Below are 13,790 nucleotides of genomic sequence, written 5' to 3' on the forward strand. Positions count from 1 at the left end.
GATGTCCAGCCTACTATATCTATCATGTCATAAAAGACCGCGTTTTATATCATTTTCTAGAAGACCGTGCTAAGACAATGCATTCATGTTTAATGCATTGTCTTATTAATTCAAATAAAAAGCAACCCATTGGGCCTCGGTTTTTGTGAAGACAGTCAAACAACAAATACTGAGGTCTTTTTCTTTTACACATGAATGCTGAGGTCTTCAGGAGCTTGGCTAGACAAGAAGTAGTAGTACTACTGCAGGACGAGCTCCGTCCGCTCAGCGTCGTCACATACTAGTACTACTCCACCCAGCAGAGTAGCGGAGGCCAGCAGAAGGCAGCGAGAAGTAGAACAAAGGCGGCAGGATAAGCAAGGTAAGAATCGCGAGATAAAAATCTAACCATCGTACTCCACCCAGTCCCAGAATAACTCTCCGGGTGGCTTCTTTCGATTCAGTTGTCGATGAGGTTGGGGATGGGGAGTGATTCTTTCTGAAAATTCTCTTTCTGCTGTTCCTCTACTAGTCCAAAATAGTAGTGTTAACTCGGTCTCGGATGATTCTGGATGCGACATCGCATTCCCCTTTATTAGTAATAACATGGTCAATACAAGTGCATTTGTGCGTGGAGAGATGGGGGAGGGTGACGGCGACGTTGCGATGCACGCCGGTGGCCAGCGCGACGGCCATGGTGACCACGCCGTCTCTGCACTGCACGCGCTTTCGATGGGGTCGAGGGAGTTCTCCCACACGCAGGAGAATCGGCCGCCGGCCGGGTGGTCGGTGCTGGCGGCGCATCTGGGTTTCTGCAGGTCACCACGTCGAGCCGTCAGTTGGCAGAGGGGAGGCCCCATGGGCCATGGGAACAACGAGGGTAGGAGGTGGCGTCAGGTTGGCGAGCTGGATGAGCTCTGCTCGTCAAGAAGAGAGAAATCGGGTGGTCTCATGGAGAATTTTCATCTTCTTCTTCTTGTCCAATCCATCGTAATTCCTGTTCCGATCTGATCGATTAGTCATGGTTTGAATCTAAGTTCATTTTTTTTAACTAAAGACAGAATCAACTTTTCCCTCGGGAAAAAACCCTAGCCGCCCCACAGATCTCTTCCTCTTTCTTTTTTTTTTTGAACCAAGCCCCACAGATCTCTTCCTTGCTGGCAGATTCGCCTCCCGCGGTCGGTTTTGGTGCCACGGGGCAGGGGAGATCATGGATCTTCATGCCCGTGTCTCGTGTTGTTCGTCTCCGCGGTAGAGGCGACGAAATAAGTATCTCCGGCCCCTCCACATGGCGGTGGCGCTCGTTCCAGCATCACCGCGGGGTGGGTGATCTGAGCATTAGTTTCCTCATATCCGATATGTCCGGTTGTGGGGAGGAGTTGTCAGCCACAATTCTTTCGCCTCGGTTTGTGGAGGTGCGTGGCGACGCTTTCGGTGGTGTTGTGGGATTGGGTCTCCTTATCCGACCTTCGCCTTCATCTCCGGGTCGATAGCAGGTGCCTCAGATTGTTGTTGCTGGTGTCCCCTTGCAATGTCCGGCGACTTCCTGGCCACGGTTACAATGACTCCCTTGTTTTGGTGATGCGGAGTACGTGCGGTATCAAGCTAGGCTCACGGCACACCATCAGCTTGTGCAGATTGGGAGAGGGCAACAAGTTCCCCCTGGACCTGCCTGTAATCTTTATCTTCGTCAAGAGGTGTTCTTGAAAAGCTTGGGCTTGGTTAATAACTTAGTATACAGCTTCTGGCCTTTGAAAAATATAAAGAAAGAAAAAACAAAGTTCCAAATTCACATTGAGGAGTACAAGGTCAAGTGCAACAAAACAAAAGTACAAGTCTTCTTACTGTTTATGACTTCATGTACTCGCCCATATATCACTGCAATATTAATTTTGCATTGCAGGGGGGCTGGTAAAAAGATGTGCACGTCTTGTGAAAGATGCAAGGTGCGGGATGAGTATTCCTACAAACATTTGGATGATGCGAAGAAACATTTCTTGGTGCTTATGTTGGGTGATTTCCGAGATGACATGGTAACCCTATTAAGACCATTGATGTTTCTACTATCTACTACTTCTACTTTTTCAATTTAGCAATTACTAGTATGATCAATGATGTTTCTACTACTATCTACTACTTTCTAATTTTAGCAATTACTAGCATCTATCTGTGCTATTTTTTAGGACCATTGATGTTTCTCCTGTCTGCTACTTTAAATTCTGTATCGCAGTCAGATTCCTCGTAGCTTTTTTTCGAGTAACACGCATACTTTTTATTTTAACAATTAATAGTAAGATCCACACTCATTTTCCTTGTTTGTTTGTAAGATACTAGCCAGATATCATAAAGACAAAGATACACCTTGATTGTAACCAGTGTCTTTTGGATCTTGTGCATAAACTGTCCGTCCGATCTTTTATTATTATTTCTTTCTGCAGATATTCCCAGAAGAACTTGTGCTGCGCTTCAAATGCGAGATTCCTGGAGAGATCAAGCTAGTAACCCGAAAGGGTTACAGTCACACTATTGTGGTTGCCAAAAACCAAGAAAAGCTTGTCTTTACAGTGGGTTGGAGGCAGTTCGTTGGAAACTATGATCTACAGATGGGGGATTCCTTAATATTCAAATACAACGGGAACTCTCAGTTTGAAGTCATAATCTTTGATAAGCTTGGTCGTGAAAAAGCATTATCAGTTGTTGAGGATCCTTTTATGCCTCAGGTTCAAGAAAGGCGCAACGAGGCACATGAAATCGGGTGAAATACCAGTCTTTATTATTCAATGGCTTCATTTCCTGGTACAAAATTTCACTTCAAATGGCTTATTCACTGCAGATCTTCTAAAAAGATGGATGTGCCTTGTGAAAGATGTAATAGCTGGGATGAATATCACTATACTAACCTGGATGATAAGAAGAAATATTTCATGATGCTTATGATGGGTGATTTTCAACATGAGATGGTAAATTATATCCAAATACAGCAACACTTCATTTTATCAGTTACTTTGTTGTTTTTCTGTAGACCAATTTTCTACTTTCTAGTAGTTTAAAGTCTGTGGAGATATATATTGCTTTAGAGACATACACAAACTATATGTAGTCTTTGAAACTTTTGGTCATGTATGTTTTTGTGCACAAAAGCTTCCTCAAAGTTCAAACAAAAAATACCATGCTTTTGGCACTCACGTTTTTCTTGGTATGTTGCACAGTCAGATATATTGAACATAAAATTAGCTTTCATTATAGTGACTATTTTTTTAATCCTGTTTACAGCCCATTAAAAAATTGGTTGTTTTTCTCCAGATCATCGCAGAAGAATTTGTTCGGCGTTTCAAGGGTGAGTTCCCAAGAGAGATGATGCTTGAAACAAAAAATCGTTGCAATTACATAATTGAAGTTGCCAAGAACAAGGAAAAGCTTGTCCTCACAGTGGGGTGGGGGAAATTCGTCGAAACCTTTGGCCTAGAGATGGGTGACACCATAGTATTCAGATACAATGGAAACTCGCAGTTTAGTGTCATAATCTTTGATAAACTTGGCTGTGAGAAGGCATTATCAGTTGTTCCGGATTTTTTTCCGCCTCCTGTGAAAGAGAGGTGCACAAATGCTACTGACACTGTGAAAAGTTCACAGCCCATACAAATGCAGCCTTTCGGCACAGTGAATGGGCTGCCAGTGGAGTCACCACCAACGAAAAGGCAGCGGCACTTCCAAATGGAAGTGGACGAATCATGTCAAGGCAAAATCACTGCAATAAATATTTCCTCCGCCGAGCCATCTGGTCTCAGTTTTCAATTATAGATATATCTTCCCTTCAAATCATTCTCATATGTTTATAGCTATATTTAGCAGTTCTCTTTTCTTCGCACAGGAGAGTCTTTCTTGTCTGAAGATAGCCATGGAGCATGTGATGTGCCTGATTCCAATTACTTTCTCAGAAAGAAGAAGGCCAGTCTATCTTCATTTCTTTGCGAAGAAGAATCTTTCTCCTCTGAAGATGGCTATGCAGTACGTGATGCCAGTGTCAAGAAGAAGAAGGCCACACTATCTTCTTCTCAGAAAGAGCAGTTGAAGGACGGTTACATTACCGTGCACAAGGCCAAACTGACTCCAGCTCAGAAGGAAGTGGTAATGCAGAAGGTCCAATCTATACACTCAGAGATCCCCATCTTTGTTGCTGTGATGGGCAAGATGAACCTTGATTCAAGATTCGTTCTGGTGAGTTCCATATTTTTAATGTGTGTTCTGCATCAGATTATGTAGGTGTCTCTGTAAAGCATAAACTGTCGGAATAAAGCATTATTTCCAACATAAACTGCTGCTTATGGAATAATAAGGAAAACACAATTCTTGAAGATGTTAGTTAATTCATAACCAGTTAACCCTGTATTTACATGCAGTTTGCTTCCTACTATAGTACAAATTTAGGAAACAGTTGACACGTTATTTTACAATAGAGTTGTCTTCATGCCATTATATACTAAATCTTTTGCTCAAATCTGTAAATAGACTTTACCCAGCCAGTATGCTAAGAAATATCTTGGTGAGGAGCCACGCCTGTATCTTCAGTTGCTTGGAGAGAAGTGGGAGGTGGGGTTTCCTGACAACACCGGCGATAGAAGGATCGTAAGTGGATGGAAACAGTTTGTACAAGATAACAATCTGAAGATGGGTGATATCTGCCTCTTCGAGCTGCTGAGCAATCAGAAGAGAACTATGGAGGTCTATATCATCCCTGCAAATGAATACAATTACTCGGCAGGTGTCCAGAATAATGTGGACCAGGAAACGCTCGAAGGTGGTTCAGCGGCGCTGCAGAGAGAGGCCCTTGCTCATCATGCGGATGGAGCGCGTGATCCTGACTCAAGGTTGCTTCGCATCACCAACACTGATGCTATGGAAGATGATGTTACCTCTGTTGGTGCCTGATCGCCGAAGGAAAAGCCTGTGGTTTCTGAACCAAGCATACCTGCTGTTCTTGCGCTCTGGGGAAAACAAGCGTTCACATCGATCATAAGGGCTCGGTTACATTGTCGAAAGTTGAAACTGTTCTGCTACCTGCGTATTTTCTTCGTTCTGGTAGCAGGCCAGTCATGCACGCGGACTGGAACTCCCCTAGCTGTAGTTTTAGCTGCTTTTTAGTTTCCTTTTTGCACCTCTGGATGCTGCTTTTGTGGTCGCGGTTTATTTCGTTATCGTGATGATAGTGGAGTCCGGTCCTATGCGGTCCTTTGGAAAAGAAAAAAAAGAACGCCAATTGAATGATATGCTTTCATGTTGGTTCGTGAATTCCCTGGTCTGATGGAGGTAGACTGGTAACGCTTTCATGTTGGTGGTAGTGCTTTTGTTGTTGGTTCGTGAATCGCTAGCAATGGTAACCACTAACCACAGGAGGACAAAGTGTTGCGAGCGTCCACAGATGGACTTGAAACAATGACTTAATCTGCTGACCTAATCATGATGCTTTCCAGGGTTATATAGCTAGCCAAACTTGGAGAACGGCGATGGAGCTCACGAGCACGCTTGCTCCCGCTAAGTGGACCAATGGAACACTCCACTAGTGGTGCATGCATTTAGTGCGGGCGCGCGTAGAAATGTCCGAGGATTCGCAGCATGAAACAGTAGCTTACGGTGATATATCCTTGTGACGGAGCGACGGCACGGTCACGGCAGTCCGAGTGTAAGTTTCATTGGTATATATATATACAGGACCCGGCCCATGGTACATCATGTGTGCGGGCTATGTCGCAGAAACTTGGGTGTGTTAGTTCCAGCAATTAGTAATTACTACACGTGGTGTCTTAATAATCCATAAGAAGAATCCACCAAAAGTTAGTGAAGGGTTAGGAACACTAAAGTGCATAAAGGATTAGTAAGGGAAAATCTAAAACATTCTTGTCCCCCCCAAAAAAACCTAGGGTGTCTTCTGTTTGTCTGACTTAAACACATGCCTTATTTGTGTGTCATATTATTTCTCGCAATTACTACGTGTGGAACTTAGATGTTGTCTGCAACAACTTCCACTAAAAGAAAGGAAGACTGCCGCTGGAGATTGAGGTTTTTTTTTTGCCTCAACTTCAAAACCGGATAACTTGCACGTTCGTCCTTGGACTCGGTTTGACCGTGTTGACTCAAATTCACATAATTATTTCAAACCCATGAACGTGTTTGAAATTCACGTATTATTTCAAATCCGCTTTCCAAGTTCATGTAATTTTTCTAGTACTCACGTACTTTATTCGGAGAAAGTACATGAATTTGGAAAAAATCGCAAACTTAGAAAAATTAGGCGGATTCAAATGTACGCGAGTACTAGAAAAATTACATGAACTTGGAAAGCAGATTTGAAATAATACGTGAATTTCAAACACGTTCATGGGTTTCAAATAATTATGTGAATTTGAGTCAACACGGTCAAACCGAGTCCAAGGACGAGGGAGTGTATCCGGTGCACCCGGACTTGTGGTGCTACCGGTGCACCGGATACCATAGAATATTCAAAAAAAAATTGAATAAAATTAGCATGTTAACAGAACATCAATGTACGATGTTACAAAATTTCGTATAAAAATTTGAAATATTTTTTGAGATACAAAAATGACAAAGTTGACATCAGTATGATAATGGGCCAAATCTAAAGCCCAGGTTATGTTATGTACTATCCAGGGTTGAAATTTGTCATTTTTGTTTTTTGAATTATGTTTTGAATTTTGACTCGAATTTTTGTGAGAACCTACAGTGTTGTTGTGTGAGTGTGCTAAATTTTTTTCAGAATTTTTTGAACATTTTAAAAGTACAATGTGAGTTCGGTGCACCGGTAGCACCACAAGCTCCGGTGCACCAGATATTTCCACCCAAGGACGAACGTGCAAGTTATCCGGTTTTGAAGTTGAGGCAAAAAAAATCCTCAATCTCCAGCGGCAGTCTTCCTTTCTTTTAGTGGATTGTTGCAGGCAACATCTAAGTTTCACACGTAATAATTGCGAGAAATAATACGACACACAAATAAGGCATGTGTTTAAGTCAGACAAACAGAAGACACCCTAGGTTTTTTTGGGGGGACAAAAATGTTTTAGATTTTCCCTTACTAATCCTTTATGCACTTTAGTGTTCCTAACCCTTCACTAACTTTTGGTGGATTCTTCTTATGGATTATTAAGACACCACGTGTAGTAATTACGAATTGCTGGAACTAACACACCCAAGTTTCTGCGACATAGCCCGCACACGTGATGTACCATGGGTCGGGTCCTGTATATACTCCCTCCATTCCATATTCTAATGCGTATAGTTTCTTGGGCTAGATTCCGAAATGTAGTGCGCCGAAGCTGCTTTAGACCACAATAGCCCTCGCCTGGTTCACGGAGTGCAGCAGCAGGCAGCCATGTGCTGTGGCAGAGTGAGCAAACGGAGGGGTAATTTTTGTCCAAATAAGAGTGCCAGGTCACGTCTTGGTATAAACGCTACACACAACGGCGCACTACAAAGAGGAATGGAGGGAGTATATACCAATGAAACTTACGCTCGGACTACCGTGACCGTGTCGTCGCTCCGTCACAAGGATACATCACCGTAAGCTACTGTTTCACGCTGCGAATCCTCGGGACATTTCTACGCGCGCCCGCACTAAATGCATGCACCACTAGTGGAGTGTTCCATTGGTCCACTTAGCGGGAGCAAGCGTGCTCGTCAACTCTATCGCCGTTCTCGAGGAGAACGTGTGCTGGGCGATTCCGTGAGCAGGCGCGCTCGCGCACTCCTGTGGATATTCGGCCAAACTTGCCAGTTGAGATTTTTCTTTTTTTTTTAAACCAAAAATCTTGCCGGTTCACCCGCAAAAAAAAACACTCTTGCCGGTTACTTTTTTTCCTATAAAAAAAGAAACTATTGGGGTTCAATTCATTAATTAAAGAGAGTGTGGCTGTAGGACCTTGAGAAGAGGTGTCTAGAGGGGAGGGGTGATTAGACACTAAGTACCAAAGTTGCAGTTTTTAACTTGTTTAAGTTTAAGTGGAGTTTAGGCACGAGTTTAACATTCACAACATATAGCAAGCAAGCATGCAAAGAGTATATGAGCAGCGGAAAGTAAAGCATGCAACTTGCAAGAATGTAAAGGGAAGGGTTTTTGGAGGATTCAAACGCAATTGGAGACGCGGATGTTTTTGGCGTGGTTCCGATAGGTGGTGCTATCGTACATCCACGTTGGTGGAGACTTCAACCCACGAAGGGTAATGGTTGCGCGAGTCCATGGAGGGCTCCACCCACGAAGGGTCCATGAAGAAGCAACCTTGTCTATCCCACCATGGCCGTCGCCCATGAAGGACTTGCCTCACTAGCGGTAGATCTTCACGAAGTAGGCGATCTCCTTGCCCTTACAAACTCCTTGGTTCAACTCCGCAATCTTGTCGGAGGCTCCCAAGTGACACCTAGCCAATCTAGGAGACACCACTCTCCAAGAAGTAACAAATGGTGCGTTGATGATGAACTCCTTGCTCTTGTGTTTCAAATGATAGTCTCCCCAACACTCAACTCTCTCTCATAGGATTTGGATCTGGTGGAAAGAAGATTTGAGTGGAAAGCAACTTGGGGAAGGCTAGAGATCAAGATTCATATGGTAGGAATGGAATATCTTGGCCTCAACACATGAGTAGGTAGTTCTCTCTCAGAAATAGGATGCTGGAAGTGTATGTTCGTTCTGATGGCTCACTCCCTGAATGAAGATGAGGTGGAGGGGTATATATAGCCTCCACACAAAATCTAACTGTTACACACAATTTACCAAACTCGGTGGGACCGAATCAACAAACTCGGTCGGACCGATTTAGTAAACCTAGTGACCGTTAGGATTTTTGGTGGGACCGATATGCAACTCGGTAGGACCGATATGGTTAGGGTTAGGGCATAACGTAATCTTGGTGAGACCGATTACACAAACTCGGTGAGACCGAATTTGGTAATTAGCTAACCAGAGAGTTGGTCAGGCAAACTCGGTTGGACCGATTACACAAACTCGGTAGTACCGATTTTGGTAATGAGTCAACCAGGAAGTTTGCATTGTAATCTCGGTAGTACCGATTGCACAAACTCGGTGAGACCGATTGTGGTAACGGACATACACAGAGAGATTACAATCCCATCTCGGTGAGACCGAGATCCCTATCGGTGAGACCGATTTGCCTAGGGTTTGTGGCAGTGGCTATGTCATCTAAACTCGGTGGCGCCGGATAGAAAGAGTCGGTGGGGCCGAGTTTGACTTTAGGTTTAGGACATATGTGTGGAAGTGGGAAAGTAGTTGAGGGTTTTGGAGCATATCACTAAGCACTGTGGAGCAAGAAACTCATTAAGAAACACCTCATCCCTTCTTGATAGTATTGGCTTTTCCTATAGACTCAATGTGATCTTGGATCACTAAAATGTAAAATGAAGAGTCTTGAGCTTGAAGCTTGAGCCAATCCTTTGTCCTTAGCATCTTGAAGGAGTTCCCACATCCTTTAGTCCATGCCACTCCATTGTTGAACTTGTCTGAAATGCACTAGGTAAAAGTGTTAGTCCAACAAAAGATATGTTGACATTAATTACTAAAATCACCTAGGGAGCACTTGTGCTTTCAATCTCCCCCTTTTTGATAATTGATGACAACATACATCAAAGCTTTAGATAAAGATATAAAGAATAGCAAGTAAAGCTTTGGAAAGACATGTAACAAGCATAGGCTCCCCCTACATGTATGCAATCATGTGAATATGGAATATAGAAGCATGTGAGAGCATAACCATGATAGAGTAGGCAATGTGTTACATGTATCTTGGCCATATGCATCAGAGCAAAGGATATTAAAGAAAATACCTTCATGCTCATGAGTCCTTCTTGCAAACAGTATGTACATCAACAAGAATTCCTCATACACATGATTGTGATGCATATACTTACCTTGTAGTCTTGAGTTGGCTTAGGATGGAATGAACCTGCGCAAATAAGGTTAGATAACACAGATACATCTACTAGCCAGAGCAAACAGAAGAAACCACAAGAATACCAAGACTGGGATGACATGTAGAGAGTGAGTACTAAGTACCACATTGGATTAGACATGTCCCCAAGAGTAAAGATATGCAATGAATTTAAATGATTTCTTTCCCTTAGATGTCTTGCTCCCCCTGAATCTAGCATGGGATACTGGGAGAAGATAGGGAACAGAAAATCAGAGCTGAAAGATATAAATGAACAGAGCTAATGCAAGCTAATGCAAATAAGCAGATATGAACATGTCTTTCCCCTCAAGAAGACATGTGGCATCTCTCCTCTTGAACACCAAGCATCTGGGATCCTTGAGAAATACTTTCTACTTGATTATTCTCTCCCCCTAGAGATCTCTTTCTCCCCCTGAGGAGGTGATACTCTCTCTCTCTCTGATGTGATCTCTCTAAGTGATAAGCTTTGATGTGATCTCTCTCTCCCCCTTTGACATCAATTTCCAAGAAGGGTTTGATCCTTGAGTCACAGGACAAAGCATTTATAAAAATGTGATGCTTGTAGAGGACAAGATTCATTGAGTGGAGCTGGATCAGAAGAAACATAGAATAAGTGGCAAGCTGCTTTTCCTGTTGTGAAATCGGTGGCACCGAGTGGTATGCTTCGGTAGTACCGAAAGGATTCGGTTGGACCGAAAACAACAAATCGGTGAAACCGAGTTCATCGCAGAGAAAACACTTGTCACCTCAGCTCACTAGACTAATAAGATCTCACAAAGATTTGCAAGAAATTTACTGAAGGATATGCAATGAATTTGAATGTAGAAAATGCAGAGCAAACAGAAAGAAATCTAGATGAAGTTTTTTTTTTGAAAGGGGAAACAAATATGCATGAGACAAATGCGAGAGCACAGAGAAGAATACAAGAGAACTTCATCTAGAGATGGTTGGCAACATAGTCACCTATGTTAGAGTATATTGACTTAGGAGTCAAGTGAGATCACTTGATCATAGGTCATACTCATCGTTTAAGCTCAAAATGGGGTTACCATTTTTCATTTAAGCATCTTGATGTATTCCCATCTTGTTGAGTTGCTTTGACTCATGACTCGGAGTAAAGCTTCTCTAAGATGGAATGACATACCTTGGGTGGTGGTGTTGATCATGTAGTTGAACTTGTGTGGGTTGCTCAAGGTTGATGTAGTTCATCAAGAGTTGGGAGCACCACTTGGAATTTGAGTTCATCTACCTACATGGGTTAGTTTTTGCAAGGAAGAGCACTTGTGTATCCAAAATGACAATCATGAAATTCAACATAGAATTTGTCAAAGGATATGTTTGAATGGTTCCGTGCTTCCTTGTCTTCAACCACCATAGTGTAGAGACTTGGTGATGTAGAGATTGCTCAAGATATGAGTAGGTTACAATCTCATGGAATTTGATTCAACCAAGTTACCAAGTACCTACATGGGTTAGATAACATGCAAGATACAAATATATCCAAGACATAAGATTTCCATCATAAGAGAAATATCAAGGATTAGTCATAAGCTCATGTCTTGCATGTATCCAATGGAGTTTCTACTCCAAGTTTGAAGCATCAATGATGTTAAATTCTCCTCTTAACCTGCAAAACACTTTCTCATCAAGAGGTTTAGTGAATATATCCGCTAATTGCTTTTCGGTGCGAACATGCTTAAGATCAATGTCACCCTTAGCAACATGATCTCGAATGAAATGATGACGAACTTCAATATGCTTAGTTCGAGAATGTTGTACGGGATTATGACCAATTTTGATAGCACTTTCATTGTCACAAAGCAATGGAACATGTTTCACATATATCCCATAATCTTTAAGAGTTTGGGTCATCCAAAGTAATTGAGCACAACATGAACCAGCGGCAATGTATTCCGCTTCGGCGGTGGATAAGGATACCGAGTTTTGTTTCTTGGAAGACCAAGACACAAGAGATCTACCAAGAAATTGACAAGTACCCGAAGTGGACTTTCTATCAACCTTGTCTCCGGCATAGTCCGAGTCGGAGTAGCCAACAAGATCGAAAGAGGCCCTCTTAGGATACCAAATGCCAAAATTTGGTGTATGGATTAAGTATCTCACTATCCTTTTCACGGCCTTAAGATGACATTCTTTAGGAGGAGCTTGATATCGTGCACACATGCACACACTTAGCATGATATCGGGACGTGAAGCACATAGATATAACAATGAACCAATCATAGAGCGATAAACCTTTTGATCAACCGGTTCACCATCTTTGGTCAAGTCAAGATGTCCACTAGTAGGCATGGGTGTAGACATACCTTTGCATTCTTGCATATTGAACTTCTTGAATAAGTCCTTGATGTACTTTGTTTGAGAAACAAAAGTACCTTCCTTAGTTTGCTTGATTTGCAACCCAAGGAAGAATTTGAGTTCACTCATCATAGACATCTCAAACTTTTTCGACATTAGCTTCCAAAACTTTTCACTAAAATGAGGGTTAGTTGAACCAAATATAATATCATCAACATAGATTTGGCACACAAATAGTTCTCCATTAACCCTTTTAGTAAAAAGTGTGGAATCAATTTTCCAAATTTCAAAGCCTTTTTCAATAAGGAACTTGGTAAAGCATTTATACCACGCTCTAGGAGCTTGTTTAAGACCATAAAGGGCTTTGTGAAGTTTGTAAACATGATTGGGTTTCTTAGGATTGACAAAGCCGGGAGGTTGCTTAACATAAACTTCCTCCTCTATTTCACCATTTAGAAAAGCACTTTTAATGTGCATTTGGTACAAGGTGATATCATGGTGATTAGCATAGGCAAGTAAGATGCGAATGGACTCAAGTCTAGCAACGGGAGCATAAGTCTCACCATAGTCCATACCTTCGACTTGTGTGTAGCCTTGGGCGACGAGACGTGCTTTGTTGCGAACTACTTGTCCATCTTCATCTTGCTTGTTGCGAAACACCCATTTGGTACCGATGATGTTGTGGTTGTTGTCGGGCTTCTCAACCAATGTCCAAACTTGGTTCCTCTCAAAGTTGTGTAGCTCTTCATGCATAGCATTTATCCAATCCAGATCTTCCAATGCTTCTTCAACCTTCATAGGTTCAATGCTAGAGATGAAAGAATAGTTTTCACAAAAGTTAGCTAAACGAGTTTTAGAGCGAGTGATTCTCCCGGTTTGAATATCATTGTAGATTTGTTCGACGGGATGATCTTTAGCAATTCTTGCTCGAACTCGTGAAAGCTTTTGCTTGGTTCTTGGTTGAACTTCTTCTTCATCTTGTTCATCTTCTTGGCATTCTTCATTGTTGGCGTTGTCGTTCTCTTGTCGTGGTGGAGAAGGAGGTCGTTGACGTTCATCTTGATGCACTTCCTCGTTTTCTTCATCTTGGTATGTCCCACTTGTGGATGCTTCCGTATAAACTCTTGGTTCACCTTGTCGTGAAGTAGAAGCTTCCACTTGGACGGACGAGGTACTCTCCTTCACCTCCGTTGGACGGACCTTGCCAATAGACAAGTCTTGGATTGCTTCCGAAGGATCTTTGTCTCCTACATCAATTGGCAATTTCTCTACTTGCGAGCCATTAGATTCATCAAACTTCACATCTACCGTCTCTTCAACCTTTCAGGTGAAATTGTTGTAGACACGGTAAGTGTGAGAGTTTGAGCCATAACCTAGTAGGAAACCTTCATGAGACTTCGGAGCAAATTTAGAACGACGATGCTTATCAAGAATGTAGCACTTTGAACCGAATACTCGAAAGTATCCAACTTGGGGTTTGTTACCGGTGAGGAGCTCGTATGCCGTCTTGCCGAGTAGCTTGTG

The 13,790-nt window shown here is 42.5% G+C and overlaps 1 protein-coding gene across 1 annotated transcript; it reads left to right on the top strand.

Annotated features, from left to right (window-relative positions):
* The first annotated feature begins 227 nt into the window (after positions 1-227).
* Positions 228-5,155, top strand: LOC119306435 (putative B3 domain-containing protein Os08g0325100). Its single transcript, XM_037582652.1, has 7 exons — positions 228-361; positions 1,883-2,012; positions 2,418-2,734; positions 2,813-2,939; positions 3,283-3,760; positions 3,851-4,197; positions 4,489-5,155. Exons 2-7 carry the CDS (start codon positions 1,899-1,901, stop codon positions 4,906-4,908), a joined length of 1,803 nt encoding a protein of 600 aa, XP_037438549.1. The 5' UTR covers positions 228-361; positions 1,883-1,898; the 3' UTR covers positions 4,909-5,155.
* The last annotated feature ends 8,635 nt before the right edge of the window (positions 5,156-13,790 follow it).

Source organism: Triticum dicoccoides, chromosome 5B (genome assembly GCF_002162155.2).
Source record: "Triticum dicoccoides isolate Atlit2015 ecotype Zavitan chromosome 5B, WEW_v2.0, whole genome shotgun sequence".
NCBI lineage: Eukaryota > Viridiplantae > Streptophyta > Magnoliopsida > Poales > Poaceae > Triticum > Triticum dicoccoides.

What these genes read in the sequence shown, in the direction of transcription:
- LOC119306435 (XM_037582652.1), top strand. Translation starts at nt 1,899, where the DNA reads ATGTGCACGTCTTGTGAAAGATGCAAGGTGCGGGATGAGTATTCCTAC. An exon ending in GTGATTTTCAACATGAGATG is followed by an intron (nt 2,940 to 3,282) that starts GTAAATTATATC and finishes GTTTTTCTCCAG; the next exon opens with ATCATCGCAGAAGAATTTGT. An exon ending in TTCCTCCGCCGAGCCATCTG is followed by an intron (nt 3,761 to 3,850) that starts GTCTCAGTTTTC and finishes TTCTTCGCACAG; the next exon opens with GAGAGTCTTTCTTGTCTGAA.